The following is a 20,057-nucleotide window of genomic DNA, read 5'->3' on the forward strand; positions in this document are numbered from 1 at the left end:
AAAGTCTGTGTGATAGTTTCGCTGGAAAATGGGAAAAGATCTACCCAAAATTGAGGTTTGCCACTCTTGGGCACATAGCCAAAGGATACTTCATCCTACCCAAGAGATATTTCCTCAACTGTGCTCACTGCTGCTCTGTTCACAAGAGCCAGAAACCAGAAACAACCTAGATTCCCCTAAAGAGAACATGGATAAAGACTGTCTAGTCTGTTTCCTCCCACTAGCACAGGTTTCTAGCAGCTCCTCTCTTGAAGGTTCACACTGACCACCAGTTCTCCCTGGATGATGATTTAACTGCCTTCCTTGTCAACAATGGTTCTGGTCTGGCAAATGCCTGGTTTGCTGGTTATGATGCTCCAGGGCCATCTACCCCTCCATTATGGGGTTGCCCTAGGCACCAGGGCATCACGGTGGGTAAGAGACAGAAGGACACCTTTGTGGGTACTGAGGCCCATTGCAAGAGAGGCATCCTGATCCTGAAGTACCCCCATTGGTCATGACATTGTCACGAACTGGTTCAATATGGAGAAGATCTGGCACCAAACATTCTACAACAAACTGCATGTGGTCCTCCAAAGGAACACTGTGCTGCTCACCATTCCCCCTAGAGCCCTAAGGCCAACTGTGAAAAGATGACCCACATCATTTTTGAGACTTATAAAACCACAACCATGTAAGTAGCCATCCAGTCTGTGCTGTTCCTCTAGGCCTCTGGTCATACCACTGCGATTTTGATGGAGCCCAGAGATGGGGTCACACAGAATGTGCACATCTATGAGATAATGTGCATATCTCTGCTCTCCTTGTGCCATCCCGTGTCTGGACCTAGCTGGCCTGTACCTGACAGACTACTACATGAAGTTCATGACCACATGTGGCTATAGTTCACCAAAAAGCTGGGAGGGAAATCATGCCTAATATCAGAGAGAAGCTGTGCTATGTTGCCTTAGACTTCCAGCAAGAGATGGCCACTGATGTGTTCTCTTCCTCAGCAGACAAGAGCTATAAGCATCCAGGTCATCACTATTGTCAATAAGCAGTTCTGCTGCCCTTAGGCTTTTGTTAAGCCTTCCTTCTTGGGTAATGGAATCCTGTGGCAACCACGAAACAACATTTAATTCCATCATGAAGTGTGACATTGACATTCTGTACATGTATAAATAATATTCAGATTTCTATAATCTCCCTAACCTATCTAGACTCCTGCCCACATCTACAAACCTTTTAATCCCCCTAGTTCTGTTTCAGACATTGGTTTTGTTTGTTTGTGTTTGAGAATCCTAGAGTTTAACTAGGATTATCAGTATGACCATGAGCTCAAAACTCTTTCTTGGAGGCCAGATGCAGGACACTGGATCTGGATCACTGGATGTATGGAAGATAACGATTCTCTCTCCCTCAGAACCCACCAATATTTCACCAAAGGAGGGAAAAGTTGAAAGGGTTTTTCCCTGGCCCATTATTTACTGTGGGGGGGTGGGGTTTTAGTCATGGGTAGACTTTACATATACTCACAGGTGTTGGGAAGTCGTGACTGCACTGGTGGTCCTGTAGTGAAGAAAACAGATTCCATAGCCCTCCTCTTTATGGTCCAGTTTTTATATATTTTCTGCTCCTTTTTTTTTCCTCTGAGGATCCATGAGGGTTCATGCCTAAACAAGATAGTAATACCATTCAGCCATCTCTTATTATCATGCTTTGAGCAGTTATGCATATTATTCCTCACTGTAGTTTATTGCGAAAAGGGCTTCTCTGAATGAATCTTGAAGTAGAATTTCCCCTAGATATAAACATAGATACTTAGAAGGGAGCTTGACACCTTGAGACTTTACATAAACAACAGTAATAAATTCTCCCCTAGGGCCAAAGGCATTTTCTATCCTCCTGTGGAACTGGCCTCAAATCTAATCACAGATACACTGGCTATCCCTATAACAGTGATGTCACTATTGTGTAGCTGGACACATCTTTCTTGGCAGATTGGTATTGTACATCATAAGGTTCATATCTGGGTAACTCCGTTGATGCCATTACTCTGCCAGCATCCTGAATAGCACAATCCAGAACTATGAAAGCTAACTAGATGGAAGGAAGTTTTCAGTTACATGCCAGCTCAATTTCTCTATATTTTACAACCACGATGTGGTTTGTCTTTTGTAGCAGGGTCTTATCATATATTCATGGTAGGCAAACAGAAAGAGTGTGAAGAACCTGTATTATTTTCAAGATTTCTGGGAACTTCCTGAACATACCTGGCATTGGGATTTTTTTTTTCGCTTGATTTTCAGCAGCAGTATTATGTAGACATACAGGCCATCTACCAGCTAAATATGTGTCTTTTGAGACTTTATCAATTTTATTATAAACAGTAAGTTTCCATGTGGATTTTCAAGTATATCCTTAGCTTTGTTTATCCCCTCATCCCACCAGCTTTTCTACCCTATCTCTACTTAAATTTTCCTCATAGGTTGAATATTCATATTAGTGATTGTACAAGTAATGGGCTTATGAGAGGACAAACACTTTCAAAACTTAAGCATTTCTGGGAATCTATTAGAGAAAAAAAGAATCAATATAATAATCTATCAAAAGGAGGTGGCCCTTGAGTGGGGTAAAACGCTCATGTTGCAACTGCAAGCCAATACTGATACTGACACTGTCAGGATCATACTTCCTAGTAACATTTATTGTGGTGAAACCTTCACTCTTCTCACAGATTATTCTTGTGATATCATCTAGGCATGACTAAAAGCAAACAAATTAAGGAATGTGACTTTTTATTACCCTTGAAACTATTATGAACTTAAGATTTCTGATTTCTTTGGAAAGTCGGGTACATTATATGGTGATTCTCTGGGAGAGAAAGGTTAAATGATGTTTTGCTAAGGCAGACACTGGTGAAAGGATGCTTTGATACTGAAGATGCACATGAAAGAAGGTTTGGCTGAGGCAAACACATGGGTGACAGGATGATTTGCTGAAGTAGACACAATTGAGAGGATGTTTTACAGAGGGAGATACAGGTTAGAAGATGTTTTGTTAAGACAGACTTGTGAGAGGAGAGGTGGTGTTAAGAAAGAATATAACTATGACCTCACAGACACTTGGAGGAGTGTCTTGCATTGGTTCACCTTGCTCTGCCTCGATAGACTTTGCTGGCCAGGCTCTGGAAATGGATTGCCAGCACAGAGGAATAAAAAGAAATATTTAAACATTAGACTTGGCTTCTTACAGATTGCAATTTATTAACAGTAAGGAGTCCATATAAAGTTAATATGTAAATGCAAATCAGTAAAACAAAACCATAAAACACGCATACATATGCAAGTTAAACAAATAACTAGATTTATAAGGAACTTTTAGAAATATATATATATATATATATATATATATATATTCAAAGCATACACAGAAATTGTTGATATAGGCATACAACTACTTGCATGAAATACTTCTCATTAATCCTAATCAAAAGAGGCTAACAATAAAATTAGCAATAACAATGTTTACTGTTTATATTGGCAAAAGCAGTTAGTAAGTGATTATCTCAAATACTACAGACATTTGAGTGCTCATAGTCAAGGGTCAAGGGTTGGAATATGTACAATCTTAAACACACATCAGGATGAATTTGGCCTGGTTGTTCTCTTTAAGGAAAAGAAAATTCAGCTGGCAAGGTTGAAAAACTAGGTGAATGAGGTTCTCCAGTTTGATGGAGGTCATCTTCAGCAAAATAGTGTGGCCCATTTAGAAATAGTGGGAGAAGGGAGAGGTGAGGGGAAAGGAGGAGCAGAATGGGAAAAGGAAAGGAAGAAGGAATTTAGGAATAATGGAAGGGAGGGAGGAAGGGAGATGGGAGGATGGTGGGGCAAATGTGCAAGGGAGGAAGGGGAAGGAAGAGGGAGAGGGAGGGGTTGCTATCAGGAGGCGGGGCCTGTGCTCAGGCAACACACATGTGGACAATGAAGAATGCCCTGCCTTCTCTGTGACGTCAGAATCTGTAGTAGAGAAACACAGAGAAGTCTAGGCAGGACTGGCAGACTTCAGCAATGCCTCAACCAAGAAGCCTCTGCGAGAGCTTGTTCTAGGAATTTTCATCAATGGGGCTTTTAGTCAGCAGGTTCTTGAGATGCAGGGATTCCAGTCTGTTAGAGCCACAGCCAGAAGCCATAGCCGGAGCCAGCTACATTCCTGGCAGTCGCAAGCGAAAAAGAAACAGTTTGGAGGAGTTGGCAACAAGTTCTAATGTTCATGGACCTCAAAACCAGGGAATGTATCCACATCAAGTTCTCAACTACATCTACTGGAAAAGGGTTAAGATCTCATCTAATGATGCTTATCAAAACTTATTTTTGGACGGGCATGATAGCGACATTAAAATCCGTGCTCTGGGAAAAACATGGTGTTTACACAAAGTATTTTTATGTCAGTCAGGCTACTTTGCTAACATTCTCAAAGGTACTTGGAGAGAATCACACCATGGTGCTATAAATCTGATCATTAAGAATGAGGATATTGATACCCGATCTCTGCATTTTGTGTTTGGTGCTTTGTACACAGATGCGGATTTGTCAATAACACCTCTGGAAGTTCCTCAAGTTTTGGCAGCAGCATGCCTGCTTCGGGTGGATCGAGTAATTCAGCAGTGTGAAGGAATCATGAAAGAAACTATCAACAGGAACACTGTGTGCTCCTATTATTTGGCAGCAGAAACCTATAGATTAAAAGCTGTAAAGACGAGATGCTTTGAATGGCTTCTTTGCAATTTGATGGTACATCCAAGTGTGGCACTTTACAAGGAAGTAGACTTGAAGTTGATGTATGTTCTAGCACTGTCTTCTGACTTACTAGTCATGCAAAAGGAGATTGATGTATATACCACACTAAAAATATGGATGTTCCTTTATCTTAATCCATGCTGGAACGGAACCATGAAACAGCTTTTACAACACGCAAACAACTGGCTTTCCACCCACATGGCATATGTTGATAACATCAGTTTTCTTGAAAGTGAAGAAGGACTAATATTTCAACCAGTGTTTAAAAAGCTGAGATTTCAGCACATTATCTGTGACTTGACTTCCACAACTATTCTTGAACAAGATCGACTAATACCTATGGCATGGTTGTCACCCATTTACAAACAACAGTGGTTGACTTTGCTGCGAACACAAGAATATGGGGTAATTGGACCACAAGTTATCAATGAACAAGAACTTGAAGAATGCACCATGAGGTGTGGTACAATGATCCCCAAGGATGGAAGATATACTTGGAAGTGGTCAGTTGGACGACTTGGCTTTCCTTTACGTGTGACCTTTACCAGGCAGTGTGTAATTTTAAGGCAACGGTGTCAGAGGTGTGATGGTTCTGCTTGCCACAACCATATCCGAAATGTCATATTCAGAATAACTTTGGTGTGTTTTGATTCCAACAAAAGAGTAACTTTCAGAAAGACAACAGGTTATAAAATCCTCACCTTTGAATATAAGGAGGAGCAAATTGTAATGAAATTGGATAGTGATGTTCTAACCTTCCCTATGTGTATATTCTGCAATTTCCTTTTTGTAAACCTAGGAAATGCAGAAAACAAGTAATCTTATCAATTATTAGACTGTAAGCATTTTACAAGTATTGAATGGTTCATTTAATATGAAGGCTGTGTAATGACTACAGTGAAGAAGACCAAAAACAAATTCAATATTCTTTGGAGTCTAGTACCACCAGAAGTGACTGCTTCCCTCCATCACCTTATTTCCATGTATTTCTGAAGAAAACCTTTACTTCCAACAAAGTATTTGTAAAATCAAATAAACCTAATCTTCTGATTTAAATTTACCATCGAGATCCAAGCTTGGAATGGAAATAAGAGACTATATTTGCAAGGTAAAACATCTCAATCAATTTGTTAAGTAGATTTGGCCCTAGCTAAAATTGAGACAAAATAAAATCATGCCATTGTTGAAACTGTTGTGAACCAATGCATTCATTATGACATTATTATAAGACGTAAATCATTGGTTAAAAGGGAATATTTGAGATTACTCTCTGTGTGGGCTTTCAAATAACTAAATAATGTCGTTTGTGTTCGGAAAACATTTACTGCTGACTATGTCTAACTAACTATATATGCACACATACAGACATTTATCTTATACTTAAATTTCATGCCCTATCCTGGATAAGCAAGGGAATTATATATGCCATATATTTACATAGAACTATATATACTTATGTAATATATTTATGTATTGATGTAAGGGTAAATACCAAGAATCCAATTTTTGAAAGGGATAAACAAGATAGGAAATGGAAAATAGGCCTTCATGATACCTATCATTTGCTATCAAGGTATGAGCTGTATCATAGTATACTGATCAATTTCTCTGCCTTAATTTCTTTTACTGTTGCAGTGATTTTATGTTTTTAAAAAGACCTTATGAAATCACCTTAGGGGCAACAGTTTCAATTATCTCAGACTTTGAGTCTCTAGGCTTCTGCGGCAGGAGGTTGAAGAAACTGGTCACATGACACCTACAGTAGAAAGAGATCACCTTAATGCAAGTACATCAATAACTTTCTCCGTTGTGTAGAGTTCAAGATTAGAGTCAAGGAATAGTGCCACCCCGGATAGGTAGGTCTTCCCAAGTCACTTTATGCAATCAAGATAACCTCCAACAGGCATTCCCAGAGCCTGGACTCTCACATGATTGTAGATGCTGTCACAATTCTTCCTCTTGTCAACATGATACAGGAACACACCACTTTTAAGCCATAACCTAACAACCTTTGGTCTTCATAGGTTCACAACCATGGCATGGTACAAAATTCACTGTATCCAACTTTGAAAGTCCCATAAATAGTTCCCTTGTTCAATGTGGCTGGTTCTGTGCCAATGCCATGATGATTTTTCTACTATAGCTTTGTAGTCTAATTTGAACTGGGAATGGAGTCCCCAGCAGTTCCTTTTTAATTCAGGATCGTTTTAGCTATCCTGAGTTTTCATTTTATTTTCTAGATGAAGCTGAGAGTTGTCCTTTCAAGGTCTTTACCTTATTTCTCTTGGTTACTAGGCCTCATGTGCTCATGATGCCTCCTAAGTTGACTAGGCTTCACCTATGTCTACTAGTACTCACATGTACACCATGGCTCATATGGATATTCCAGTTACCCACCATTACTGGGCCTCCCATGCATGCCAGGTACTGCAAAAGCCTTTCAGTCCTTCCAGGCTAAGGAAGCTAGAAACGTTTACCACATCTCCAGTGTTTACCAACCCTCTCAAACTCACCCAGCCACCAGGGTACTAGGATCCACCTGATTACAAAGCCTTCCATACTCTCCAGGCCTCCCTTGGTTAATGGCACTCACTTGCTTGCCAGGCCTCACATGATTACTAGGCCTCACTTGGCTACTAGGCCTCAAGTGGTTTCTATGTTTTTCATGGTTTTGAGAGCTTCCATGTATACTAAGCTGCTCATACTAACCAGGCTTCCCCTGTACACCTGGCCTAACCTGCCATCCAAGACTCTATTAGTTACTGGATCTCCAATGCTTCCTGTGCATTTTATGCTTGCTTACCAGGCCTCTCACATTTACATAACTCACATCCTTACTAGTCCTTCCAAGATTTTCAGGTCTTTCTTTGTTACTAGGTCTTCCATAGTTAGTAGTACATCCCGTTCTTGCTCAGCTAATCATGCTGTCCATGCCTCCTAAGTTTCCCAGGCCTCCGTGGCATTCAACTTTGCCAAATAGTTCTAGACCTCCCATGCTTTCCCTATCTTCCATGAGTTCTAGCATTTCTGTGTTTACTAGGCCTCCTAATTCTGACTAAGCTTCTCTTGCTCACTGAGCCTCCTAACTTTTTCAAGAATCTCAAGCTAACCAGACCTTTTGTGTCCATCAGATACCCTATTTGTACTAGGTCTCCTATGTTTCCAGGTCTTCTCTAGGTTCTAGGACTCTCCTGCTTACTAGGCTTCCCCATGCTTGGATCCATCTCATCCTTGGCAGTCCTTTTCCAGCCCTCACAGGCTTAACACTCCTCTGATGTATTTTCACACCTCCCAATCCTTCTAGACCTCCAGGGCTTTCCCCATCATTTTTGGATTCTAGCATCCCCAGGCTTAGTAACCCTGTCCTTATTCACCAGGCTTCTAATGCTTATCACACCTCCTAAGCTTTCCAGGTTCCAGGGCTTAGCAAGCCACAAGTTTTTCTCAGAACGCCCATGCATCCCAGGTCACTCAAATTTAACAGGTATTCCAGGGAGCCATAACCTGCTTGGTCACAAGGCCTTCCATATTCTCTAGGCCTCCCTAAGTTACTAGACCTCATTTGTGTACCAGACCTCACGTTTATATTAGACTTCATTTGGCTTCTGTGCTTTATAAGACTCTGATCATTATTGAGACCTTCTATGTGTACTGAGATACTCATATTACCCAGCATTCCCATGTACATCTGGCCTAACAGGCCAAGTAGGACTCTGATGTTTGCCAGGTCTCCCAAGCTTCCCCCCACATCTTATGCTCAGCAGCATAAGATGTTTATCCAGACCTCACATCCTTATTTGTTCTTCCAATATTTCCAGGCGTTTCTATGGTTCTAGAATTCCCATGGTCCCTAGGCCTTCCAATTGCTGCCAGGATACTCAAGAATTCCAGGCCTCCTAAGATTCCCAAGCCTCTCAAGAATACCCGGTTTCCAATGGTTATCAGACCTCCCATCCTTAATAGGCCTCCCATGCTTTCCAGGTCTTCCTAGGCTTCTAAGACTCCCATGCTTACTAGACCTCCCCACATTGGAGGTTGCTCATCCTTATCAAGCCTGCTGACATTTCCAGGCCTCTCAGGCTTACCGGGCCTGCCATGTTTATAAGACTTGCCATCCTTACCAGTCCTTCCATAATTTTCAGGTCTTCCATGGGTTCTGGGAATCTCATACATCCCAGGCTTCCCAATGCTTATAGGCTGCTCATGCTTACCAGACCACCTAAGATTTCCAGGCCTCCCAGGTATGACAGGCCAAAGAAGTTTTTTTCAGACGTTCCATACTTTCTAATCCTTCCATGCTTTTCAGTGTCCTTGGGTTCTAGGACAGCCATGCGTCTTGGGACTGCCCATGAACACCAGGCTTTCTGGCTTAATAGGATTACCAGGTCTTCCATATTATAGAAACTCTCATACTTAAAAGATTTCCCATGCTTTCCAGGTATTCCTTGGTTTATGTTTCCCATGATTACTAGGTCTGTCCATGAGAGCCAGTCAACTAAAACTTACCATGTTTTCTTTTTTTGCAATTGTATTGCTCTTTATTTTTTATATAATTTAAATATAAATCACATTTTTGTTCCTTTAGGATAATGAAGTTTGTATTTTCTATTATATATATATATTACATTTCAAATGTTATCCCCTTTCCTAGTTTCCCCTCAAAAAATCCACTATCCTCTCCCACCTCCCCCCGCTCCCCAAACCAAACACTCTCATTCCTGGTCCTGGCATTCTCCTATATAGGGGCGTAGAGCCTTCACAGGATCAAGGGCTTCTTCTACCATTGATGACAGATTAGGCCATCTTCTGCTACAAATATAGATAGAGCCACAAGTTCCACCATGTGTTTTCTTTGAATGGTGATATAGCTCCAAGGAGCTCTAAGGGTAATTGTTAGTTCATATTGATGTCCCTTCTATGGGGCTTCATTCCCCTTCAGCTCCTTGGATCCTTTCTCTGGCTCCTTCATTGGGGACCTTGTGCTCCCTCCAATGGATGACAGTGAGCATCCACTACTGTATTTGCCAGGCACTGGCTAGAGCCTCACAGCAGACAGCTATATTCGGATCTTGTCAGCTAAATCTTGCTGGCATATGCAATAGTGTCTCGGTTTGGTGGTTGTATATGGGAGGGATCCCTGGGTAAGGCAGTCTCTGGATGTTCCTTCCTTCCATCTCAGCTACAATCTCCGTCTTTATAACTCATTCAATGGGTAATTTGTTCGCCATTCTAAGAAGGAACCAAGTATCCACACTTTGGTCTTCTTTCTTCTCGAATTTATGTTTTTTACAAATTGTATTTTGGATATTTTAAGTTTCTGGGCTAATATCCACTTATCAGTGAGTGCATATCATGTGTGTTCATTTTTGATTCGGTTACCTCATTCAAGATGATATCCTCAAGATCCATCTATTTGCCTAAGAATTTGATAAATTCATTGTTTTTAATTGCTGAGTATTACTCCATTGTGTAAATGTACCACATTCTCTGTCTCCAATCCTATGTTGAGTGACATCTGGGTTCTTTCCAGCTTCTGGCTATTATAAATAAGGCTGCTATGAAACATAGTGGAGCATGTGTTCTTGTTACAAGTAGGAATATCTTCTAGGTGTATGCCCAGGAGAGGTATTGCTGGATCTTCTTGTAGTACTATGTCCAGTTGTCTGAGGAACAGCCACACTGATTTCCAGAGTAGTTGTAAAAGCTTGCAATCCCACCAGCAATGGAGGAGTGTTCCTCTTTCTCCACATCCTTGACAGCATTTGCTGTCATCTGAATTTTTGATATTAGCCATTCTGACTGGTGTGAGGTTTAATCTCAGGGTTGTTTTGATTTGCATTTCCCTGATGATTAAGGATGTTGAACATTTTTCATGTTTTTCTCAGCCATTCAGTATTCCTCAGTTGAGAATTCTTTGTTTATCTCTGTACCCCATTTTTAATGGGATTATTTGATTTTCTGGAGTCCAGATTCTTGAGTTTTTTGTATATATTGGATATTAGTCACCTATCAGATTTAGGATTGGTAAAGACCCTTTCCCAATCTGTTGGTGGGTTTTTTGTCTTACTAACAGTGTCTTTTTCTTACAGAAGTTTGCAATTTTATGAGGTCCCACTTGTCAATTATTGATCTTACAGAAAAAAAGCATGGCTGTTCTGTTCAGGAATTTTTTCCTCCGTTCCCATCCATATCTTTAAAGATTTTCCCCACTTTCTCCTCTATAAGTTTCAGAGTCTCTGCTTTTATGGGGAAGTCCTTGATCCACTTAGATTTGAGGTTTGTACAAGGAGATAAAAATGGGTCAATTCTCATTCTTCTACATGATAACCTATAGATGTTCCAACACCATTTGTTGAAAATGCTGACTTTTTCCCACTGGATGGTCTTAGCTCCCTTGTCAATACTCAAGTGTGTGGATTCATTTCTGGGTCTTCTACTCTATTCCATTGATCTACCCGGATTTTGCTGTACCAGTACCATGTAGTTTTTATCACAATTGCTCTGTAATACAGCTTGAGGTCAGGCATAGTGATTCCAACAGAGGTTCTTTAATTGTTGAGAATACTTTTTGTTATCCTAGTTTTTTTGTTGTTGTTGTTATTCCAGATGAATTTGCAAATTGCCCTTTCTAACTTAGTGAAGAACTGAGTTGGAATTTTGATGGGGATTGCATTGAATCATTAGATTGCCTTCAGCAAGATAGTCATTTTTACTATATTAATCCTGCCAATCCATGAGTATGGGCGATCATTACATCTTCTGAGATCTTCTTTGATTTCTTTCTTCAGAGACCTGAAGATCTTATCATAGAGATCTTTTACTTCCTTAGTTAGAGTCACACTACGGTATTTGATATTATTTGTGACTATTATGAAAGGTATTGTTTCCCTAATTTCTTTTTCAGGCTGTTTATCCATTATGTAGAGAAAGACCACTGATTTTTGAGTTAATTTTATATCCAGCTACTACACTGAAACTGTTTATCAGGTTTAGAAGTTCTCTGGTGGAATTTTTAGGGCCACTTATGTATATTATCATATCATTTACAAATAGTGATATTTTGTCTTCTTCCTTTCCAATTTGTATCCCCTTTATCTCCTTTGTTGTCTAATTGCTCTGGCTAGGATTTCAAGTACTATATTGAATAGGTAGGAAAAAAGTGGGCAGCCTTGTCTCATTCCTGATTTTAGTGGGATTGTGTCAAGTTTCTCTCCATTTAGTTTAATGTTGGGTTTGGATTGCTGTATATTGCTTTTATTATGTTCAGGTATGGGCCTTGAATTCCTGATCTTTCAAAGACATTAATCATGAAGGGGTGTTGAATTTTGTCAAATGGTTTGTCAGCATCTAACAAAATGATCATGTGATTTTTGTCTTTGAGTTTGTTTATATAGTGGATTATGCTGATGGATATCCATATATTATACCATCGCTGCATCCCTGGGATGAAGAGTACCTAATCATGATGAATGATCATCCACCATATTGATGTGTTATTGTATTCGGTTTGCAAGGATTTTATGGAGTATTTTTGCATTGATATGCATAAGGGAAATTGGTCTGACGTTCACTTTCTTTGTTGGGTCTAGTTATCAGAGTAATTGTGGCTTCATATAATGAATGGGTTAGAATAGCTTGTGTTTCATTTTTGTGAAATACTATGAGGAGAATTGGAATTAAGTCTTCTTTGATGATTATGAAGTGCCACTCCTCGTCTTTTTTGATAACTTTGGGTTGGAAATCGATTTTATTCAATATTAGAATGGCTACTCCAGCTTGTTTCTTCAGACTGATTTCTTGGAAAATTTGTTTTCCAGCCTTTTTCTCTGACTTACCATGCCTTCTAATTTTGTACTTCTCATAGGCTTACCAGGTCTCCCATGTATATCAGACCACCCATCCATAGTAAGGAAGACTTCAGATTTGGCTAGGCTGTAGATAATGTATTTTATGCTGCACCTTCTCAGTATGAGCTCCTGGTTTTCAACACTGTATCAAGTATTACCACAGAAACAGTGCATATGTATTTTTATTTGATCTCCCTTCATTCCCATTTTATTGGAAGCAGACTTCCAAAAAAAATCATCTTTGATGATTTCTCTTTCAACTATATCACCCCTACTTGACGATTTGCACTCCCTTAGATACCATGTGCTAGAGATTTGCAATCAGAATCAATAATCCTGGTGATGGTAATAAGATCCTATCCAGGATTTAAAGGTTTGTACATTATGAATAGATATTACATAGCAAAGTATGAAATATAAAAATAAGTATACTTTTGTGTTGATTTGAATAGGATCAAATAGATATAATCTCTTATGTTTTATGTGGAAGCAGTACCTATCAATAAAATGCCTATGGTCAATGAGCTGAGGCATGATTGGAAGGTGTGACATCTGGATGGGAGAGCTAAGATTCTGGAAAATTGTCAGGACTGAAAGATTTGTCACAATCACTGAAGGAAACATTCCTATGAAAATGAGGAGAGGTAACCAAACACTTGGTTTGGTTTAGAATACAATAAATGGATAGTTAAGTTATGAGCTATTTGGTGATCATGCCAAAGCTTCTGGTCTAGGCACTTATTCAGAAATAATTCAGTTTCAAGAGTTGTTACTCTCAGAACAAAGGAGAAAGGTTCATCTCTACAGGAATAGCCCCAATAGTCTCATCTGTTTGAATACTTGGTCGTTAAGGACTGTTACTATTAGAAAGTATGTTGGAGTAGGAGTGGACTTGTTGAAGGAAGTATGTCACTGTCAGGACAATCTTTAATGTCACCTATACCCTAGCTATGTCAGGTGTGGCATGCAATCTTCTTCTGCTGCCTGTGGATCAAGATTTTCCAGCTCCTTCTCCAAATTCACACCTGCCTGCACACAGCCATGCGTCCCACCATGACAATAATTAATTAAACTGCTGAAACTGTGAGTCAGTCGCAATTAAATATTTTCCTTTATAAAAACTTCCTTGGAGCTCGGTTTTGGTAGTGCATGCCTTTAAACCTAGTACTCAGAGGAGGTAGAGGCAGAGGTGGAGGTAGAGGCGGAGGCAGAGGCAGAGTCAGGCAAATCTCACTGAGTTTGACCTACAGACTAAGTTCCAGGACAGCCTGGGCTACACAGAGAAACCCTGCCTGTAACCCAGACACAGACATAGTCACAGACACATAATAGACAATAACACTGACAGAGACACAGACACAGAGTCAGAGACAGTCTCTCTCTCTCTCTCTCTCTCTCTCTCTCTTTGTCTCTCTCTCTGTCACACACACACACACACACACACACACACACACACACACACACTAGGTGCATCTCCTTCATGAGGGTAAAGGTGTGCTTACATTTCTCCTCCTCTCAACACGTTAAATTCTATAAACGTGCAAACATAGGGCATAGGACACATTAAACTTGTTCTGACAGTGACATACAAGCAAGCAAACAAACATACTACCTTGCATTATTTCATACTCAGTGGGAAGCATCAGGAAGAAAAGAGCTGGCTAATCTCAATGAACATGCAATGGAAAACTGATAATAGGGTGGACACCGAAAAATAGAAAAGAAGAGCCTCCAATGTTCCCTGATATTTAGAGGGTATATGACAAAGACGAATGCCATTTAAATAGTGCTTTTCCAGAAAGGAAGAAAATGACTTAGCTTTCATCCCTAAACTGAGTGAAGAAATATAAAAACCTGTGAATTCCACCAACTTTTCTTCCTACAATCCTTTAAGAATGAATCCTTTCACATGCTATTCTATCTTCTACAGACAAGCAACTGGGCTGTACTCCACCTAAGCACCATTTTAGTTGCTATGTTGTGAATTAGTGTTTTAGCAGGGAGCACTAGGCTGGCTTGAAATTGGTCACAAAAAGAAAGGAAGGAACATAAGTAGGAAGGAAGGAAGGAAGGAAGGAAGGAAGGAAAGAAGGAAGGTAGCTCTTGCTCTGCAAAGATTCTAAGGAAAGAACAGGTATTGGGCAAGAAAAAAACAACTCTAACTTCATAGTCGACACCTGAGAAAATAGTGAAGAATAAAAAATTACTGAACTCTTCCTCACCCCAGAGCCCGACCCCTCCCATCTAGAGAGTGTTCCCAGAACACTCCTGAACTCTTCACCCCAGAATGCATTCCTGAACTCCTCACCCTAGAGTTCGAACCCTCCCAACTAAAGACTGTTCCAAGAACATTTTTGAGATAAGGGCCTCCTGGAACAACCTCAGAATGAACCAGGTACATTGCCAAATAATAGGACATGAACCCTTAGTTACGTAGAATCCCTTGGCAGAACCCCTTAGTTATGTAAACTTGTACTTTCCCTGCCCCGCTCTCCCCCCTTGAGTTTTTTCTATATAAGCCTGTGAAAAATTTGGCTCGTCGTTGATTCTCCTCTACACCACTAGGTGTAAGAGTTTCGACCCCAGAGCTCTGGTCTATGTGCTTTCTTGCTGTTGCTTTATTAAATCTTGCCTTCAACATTTTGAGTTCGGTCTCAGTGTCTTCTTGGGTCCACGGCTGTCCCGAGGCTTGAGTGAGGGTCTCCCTTCGGGGGTCTTTCATTTGGGGGCTCGTCCGGGATCAGCGCGACCACCCAGAGGTCCTAGACCCACTTAAAGGTAAGATTGTTTGTTCTGTCTTGGTCTGGTGTCTGTGTTCTGTTTCTAAGTTTGGTGCGATCGCAGTTTCGGTTTTGTGGACGCTCAGTGAGACCGCACTCCAAGAGGGAACGCGGGGTGGATAAGGATAGACGTGTCCAGGTGTCCACCGTCCGTTCGCCCTGGGAGACGTCCCAGGAGGAACAGGGGAGTACCAGGGACGCCTGGTGGACTCCTTTGGAGGCCAAGAGACCATCTGGGGTTGTGAGATCGTGGGTTCGAGTCCCACCTCGTGTTTTGTTACGGGATCGTGGGTTCGAGTCCCACCTCGTGCAGAGGGTCTCAATCGGCCGGCCTTAGAAAGGCCATCTGATTCTCTGAGTTGCTTGTGGTCGACGCGAAGTCGCCGCCACTTTTGGTTTCTTTTTTGTCTTAGTCTCGTGTTCGCTCTTTTTCTGTCTACTATTATTCTGGAAATGGGACAATCTGTGTCCAATCCCCTTTCTCTAACTCTGGAGCATTGGAAGGAGGTGCAGGTCAGAGCCCACAACCAGACGGTGGAGGTCAGAAAGGGTCCGTGGCAGACCTTTTGCGCCTCCGAGTGGCCGACGTTTGGAGTGGGCTGGCCACCAGAAGGTGCTTTTGACTTGTCACTAACCGCCACCGTCAGGCGAATTGTTTTTCAGGAGGAAGGGGGTCACCCTGATCAGATCCCCTACATTGTGACCTGGCAGAATCTCGTCCAATTCCCACCTCCGTGGGTCAAGCCTTGGACCCCAAATTCTTCGAAACTGACGGTCGCGGTTGCCCAGTCTGATGCAGCCGGAAAGTCCGGCCTGTCAGCACCCCCCAAGATTTATCCAGAAATTGACGACCTCCTCTGGATGGACTCCCAACCTCCCCCTTACCCCCTGCCCCAGCAGCCACCTGCAGCCACCCCACCACAGGGACCAATAGCGAGAGGGGCTCAGGGACCAGCGGGGGGCCTCGGAGCCGCTGAGGCCGAAGCCCCGGGGAGGAAGGGGGGCCGGATTCAACAGTTGCCTTGCCACTTAGAGCACATGTGGGAGGGCCAGCGCCAGGACCTAATGATCTCATTCCTTTACAGTACTGGCCTTTTTCCACTTCTGATTTATATAATTGGAAAACTAACCACCCTCCCTTCTCAGAGAACCCCTCTGGGCTTACTGGGCTCCTTGAGTCACTTATGTTCTCCCATCAACCCACTTGGGATGATTGTCAGCAGCTTTTGCAGGTTCTTTTTACCACAGAAGAAAGAGAAAGAATCCTGATGGAGGCGAGAAAAAATGTTCTGGGAGAGGACGGCACTCCCCCTGCCCTCCCTAACCTCGTGGACGAGGCTTTCCCCTTGAACCGCCCCAACTGGGACTACAACACCGCGGAAGGTAGGGGACGCCTCCTTGTCTATCGCTGGACTCTAGTGGCAGGTCTCAGAGGAGCCGCTAGACGGCCCACCAATTTGGCTAAGGTAAGAGAGGTCTTGCAGGGGCAGACTGAACCAACCTCAGTCTTCCTTGAGCATCTCATGGAGGCATATAGGAGGTACACCCCTTTTGACCCCTCGTCAGAGGGGCAGAGAGCCGCTGTAGCCATGGCCTTCATTGGTCAGTCCGCTCCCGACATTAAGAAAAAGCTGCAAAGGCTGGAGGGGCTCCAAGATCATACGCTCCAAGATTTAGTAAAAGAAGCAGAGAAAGTCTATCATAAGAGGGAAACAGAAGAAGAGAGGCAGGAGAGAGAGAAGAAAGAAATGGAGGAGAGGGAAAATAGACGGGATCGCCGTCAAGAGAGAAATTTGAGTAAAATTTTGGCCGCAGTTGTAAATGATAGACAGTCAGGAAAAGGTAAAACACGTCTCCTGGGCAACAGGGCATTGAAACCGCCAGGTGGCAGAAAGATACCACTGGAAAAAACCAATGCGCCTATTGCAAAGAGAAAGGACACTGGGCTAGAGACTGCCCTAAAAACCGGGAGCGATCTAAGGTCCTGACCCTAGAAGATGATTAGGGAAGTCGGGGCTCAGACCCCCTCCCTGAGCCTAGGGTAACTTTGTCCGTGGATGGGACCCCCGTCAACTTCCTGATAGACACCGGAAAAGAGCATTCAGTACTCACTAGCCCCCTAGGCAAGCTAGGCTCTAAAAAGACCATGGTAATTGGAGCCACTGGTAGTAAATTTTACCCCTGGATGACCGAACGAGCCCTACAGATAAACAAGAACATAGTGACCCACTCCTTCCTGGTGATACCTGAGTGTCCTGCTTCCCTCTTGGGGCGCGATCTGCTAACCAAGCTAAAGGCTCAAGTCCAATTTACTTCAGAAGGCCCACAAGTAAGCTGGGGAAAAGCCCCCGTTGCCTGCCTTGTCCTCAACACAGAGGAAGAGTATCGGTTGCATGAAGAGCAACCCAAAAATGCAGTCTCTTCAGGCTGGCTAACTGCGTTCCCCAATGTCTGGGCAGAACAAGCAGGAATGGGGTTGGCTAAACAAGTGCCTCCGGTTGTGGTAGAACTTAAAGCTGATGCCACCCCCATTTCGGTAAGAAAATACCCCATGAGCAAGGAAGCTAGGGAGGGCATCCGGCCTCATATCCAGAGGTTGCTAGACCAAGGAGTTTTAGTGGCCTGTCAGTCCCCCTGGAATACACCACTTCTGCTGGTTCGAAAACCAGGGACTAATGACTATCGCCCGGTGCAAGACCTTCGGGAAGTTAACAAAAGGGTCCTGGACATTCACCCCACAGTCCCGAACCCGTACAATTTATTAAGCTCTCTCCCACCCGAGAGAACATGGTATACAGTCCTGGACTTAAAAGATGCCTTCTTTTGCCTGCGTTTGCACCCTAAGAGTCAGCTCCTGTTTGCCTTTGAATGGAGGGACCCAGAGGGCGGACAGACTGGTCAACTAACCTGGACTAGGCTACCACAGGGGTTCAAAAATTCCCCCACCCTGTTTGACGAGGCCCTCCATCGGGATCTCGCGCCTTTTCGCGCTCAAAACCCTCAGCTTACCCTACTACAGTATGTAGATGATCTCTTGGTCGCGGAGACCTCGAAGGAACTGAGAGGCTCCTCACAGAACTGAGTGACTTAGGGTATCGAGTTTCGGCTAAAAAGGCACAAATTTGTCAAACTGAGGTAACCTACCTGGGGTATACCCTCCGAGGGGGTAAAAGATGGCTCACAGAAGCCCGGAAGAAGACTGTTATGATGATCCCCTCGCCAACCACCCCACGGCAGGTACGTAAGTTTCTGGGGACTGCTGGCTTTTGTAGACTCTGGATTCCAGGCTTTGCAACCCTAGCGGCACCTCTATATCCTTTGACTAAGGAAGGGGTTCCTTTTGAGTGGAAAGAAGAGCACCAAAGAGCTTTTGAGGCTATCAAGTCGTCTCTAATGACTTCCCCCGCGCTAGCATTACCAGACTTGACTAAGCCTTTCGTCCTATATGTTGACGAGAGAGCAGGTGTAGCCAGGGGAGTGTTGACACAAGCACTGGGACCCTGGAAGAGACCTGTAGCCTATTTGTCAAAAAAATTAGATCCCGTTGCTAGTGGATGGCCCACATGTCTGAAAGCTATTGCGGCAGTAGCCCTGCTGATCAAAGATGCTGACAAATTGACAATGGGACAACAGGTGACTGTTGTAGCCCCTCATGCCTTGGAAAGTATCGTGCGGCAGCCACCTGACAGATGGATGACAAATGCCCAAATGACACACTATCAGAGCCTGCTGCTAAATGAGCGTGTAACCTTTGTGCCCCCTGCCATCCTCAACCCAGCTACCCTTCTCCCTCTAACAAATGATTCCGTCCCAGAACATAAATGTATGGACATCCTCGCTGAAGAAACTGGGACCAGAAGGGACCTGACTGACCAGCCCTGGCCTGGAGCTCCCAGTTGGTATACGGACGGCAGCAGTTTCCTGATAGAGGGGAAGCGAAAGGCTGGAGCTGCGGTGGTGGACGGGAAAAAGGTAATTTGGGCAAGCGCTTTGCCTGAAGGAACATCGGCACAAAAGGCTGAACTTATAGCGCTTATACAAGCCCTCTGAGAGGCTAAAGGTAAGATCGTTAACATCTACACTGACAGCCGCTATGCTTTTGCTACCGCACACATCCATGGGGCCATCTACAGGCAGCGAGGGCTATTGACTACAGCTCTGTAATCAGACCCAGAACATCCAGTCTAGCAAAAGTGGTCAGTATCTAGTGCCCCCCCTAGACACAGTGTGGGCTTGCAATACCGGTCTCACTCCTTGTGTGTCTATGTCTGTTTTTAATAGTTCCAAAGTTTTCTGCATTTTGGTTCAGCTTATTCCTAGACTCCTGTATCATGATGATAGCTCCTTTTTAGACAAATTTGAGCATCGGGTCCGCTGGAGAAGAGAACACATTACCTTAACTTTGGCAGTTCTATTAGGATTGGGTGTAGCGGCTGGAGTAGGTACAGGAACCGCTGCCTTAATTAAGACGCCCCAATACTATGAAGAACTACGTGCAGCTATGGATGTTGATCTTAGAACTATAGAACAGTCTATAACCAAATTAGAAGAATCTTTTACTTCCCTGTCCGAAGTGGTGCTACAGAATAGAAGGGGATTAGACTTATTATTCCTTAAAGAAGGAGGACTCTGTGCTGCCCTAAAAGAAGAAT

The 20,057-nt window shown here is 42.9% G+C and overlaps 1 protein-coding gene and 1 pseudogene across 1 annotated transcript; both read left to right on the top strand.

Annotated features, from left to right (window-relative positions):
- Positions 279 to 1,146, top strand: Gm7023 (predicted gene 7023; annotated as a pseudogene).
- On the top strand, positions 4,016 to 5,958 carry Btbd35f13 (BTB domain containing 35, family member 13). Its single transcript, NM_001282034.1, has one exon. It carries the CDS (start codon positions 4,101 to 4,103, stop codon positions 5,595 to 5,597), a length of 1,497 nt encoding a protein of 498 aa, NP_001268963.1. The 5' UTR covers positions 4,016 to 4,100; the 3' UTR covers positions 5,598 to 5,958.
- The last annotated feature ends 14,099 nt before the right edge of the window (positions 5,959 to 20,057 follow it).

The sequence above is a fragment of the Mus musculus genome, chromosome X (assembly GCF_000001635.26).
Source record: "Mus musculus strain C57BL/6J chromosome X, GRCm38.p6 C57BL/6J".
In the NCBI taxonomy this organism is placed as follows: domain Eukaryota; kingdom Metazoa; phylum Chordata; class Mammalia; order Rodentia; family Muridae; genus Mus; species Mus musculus.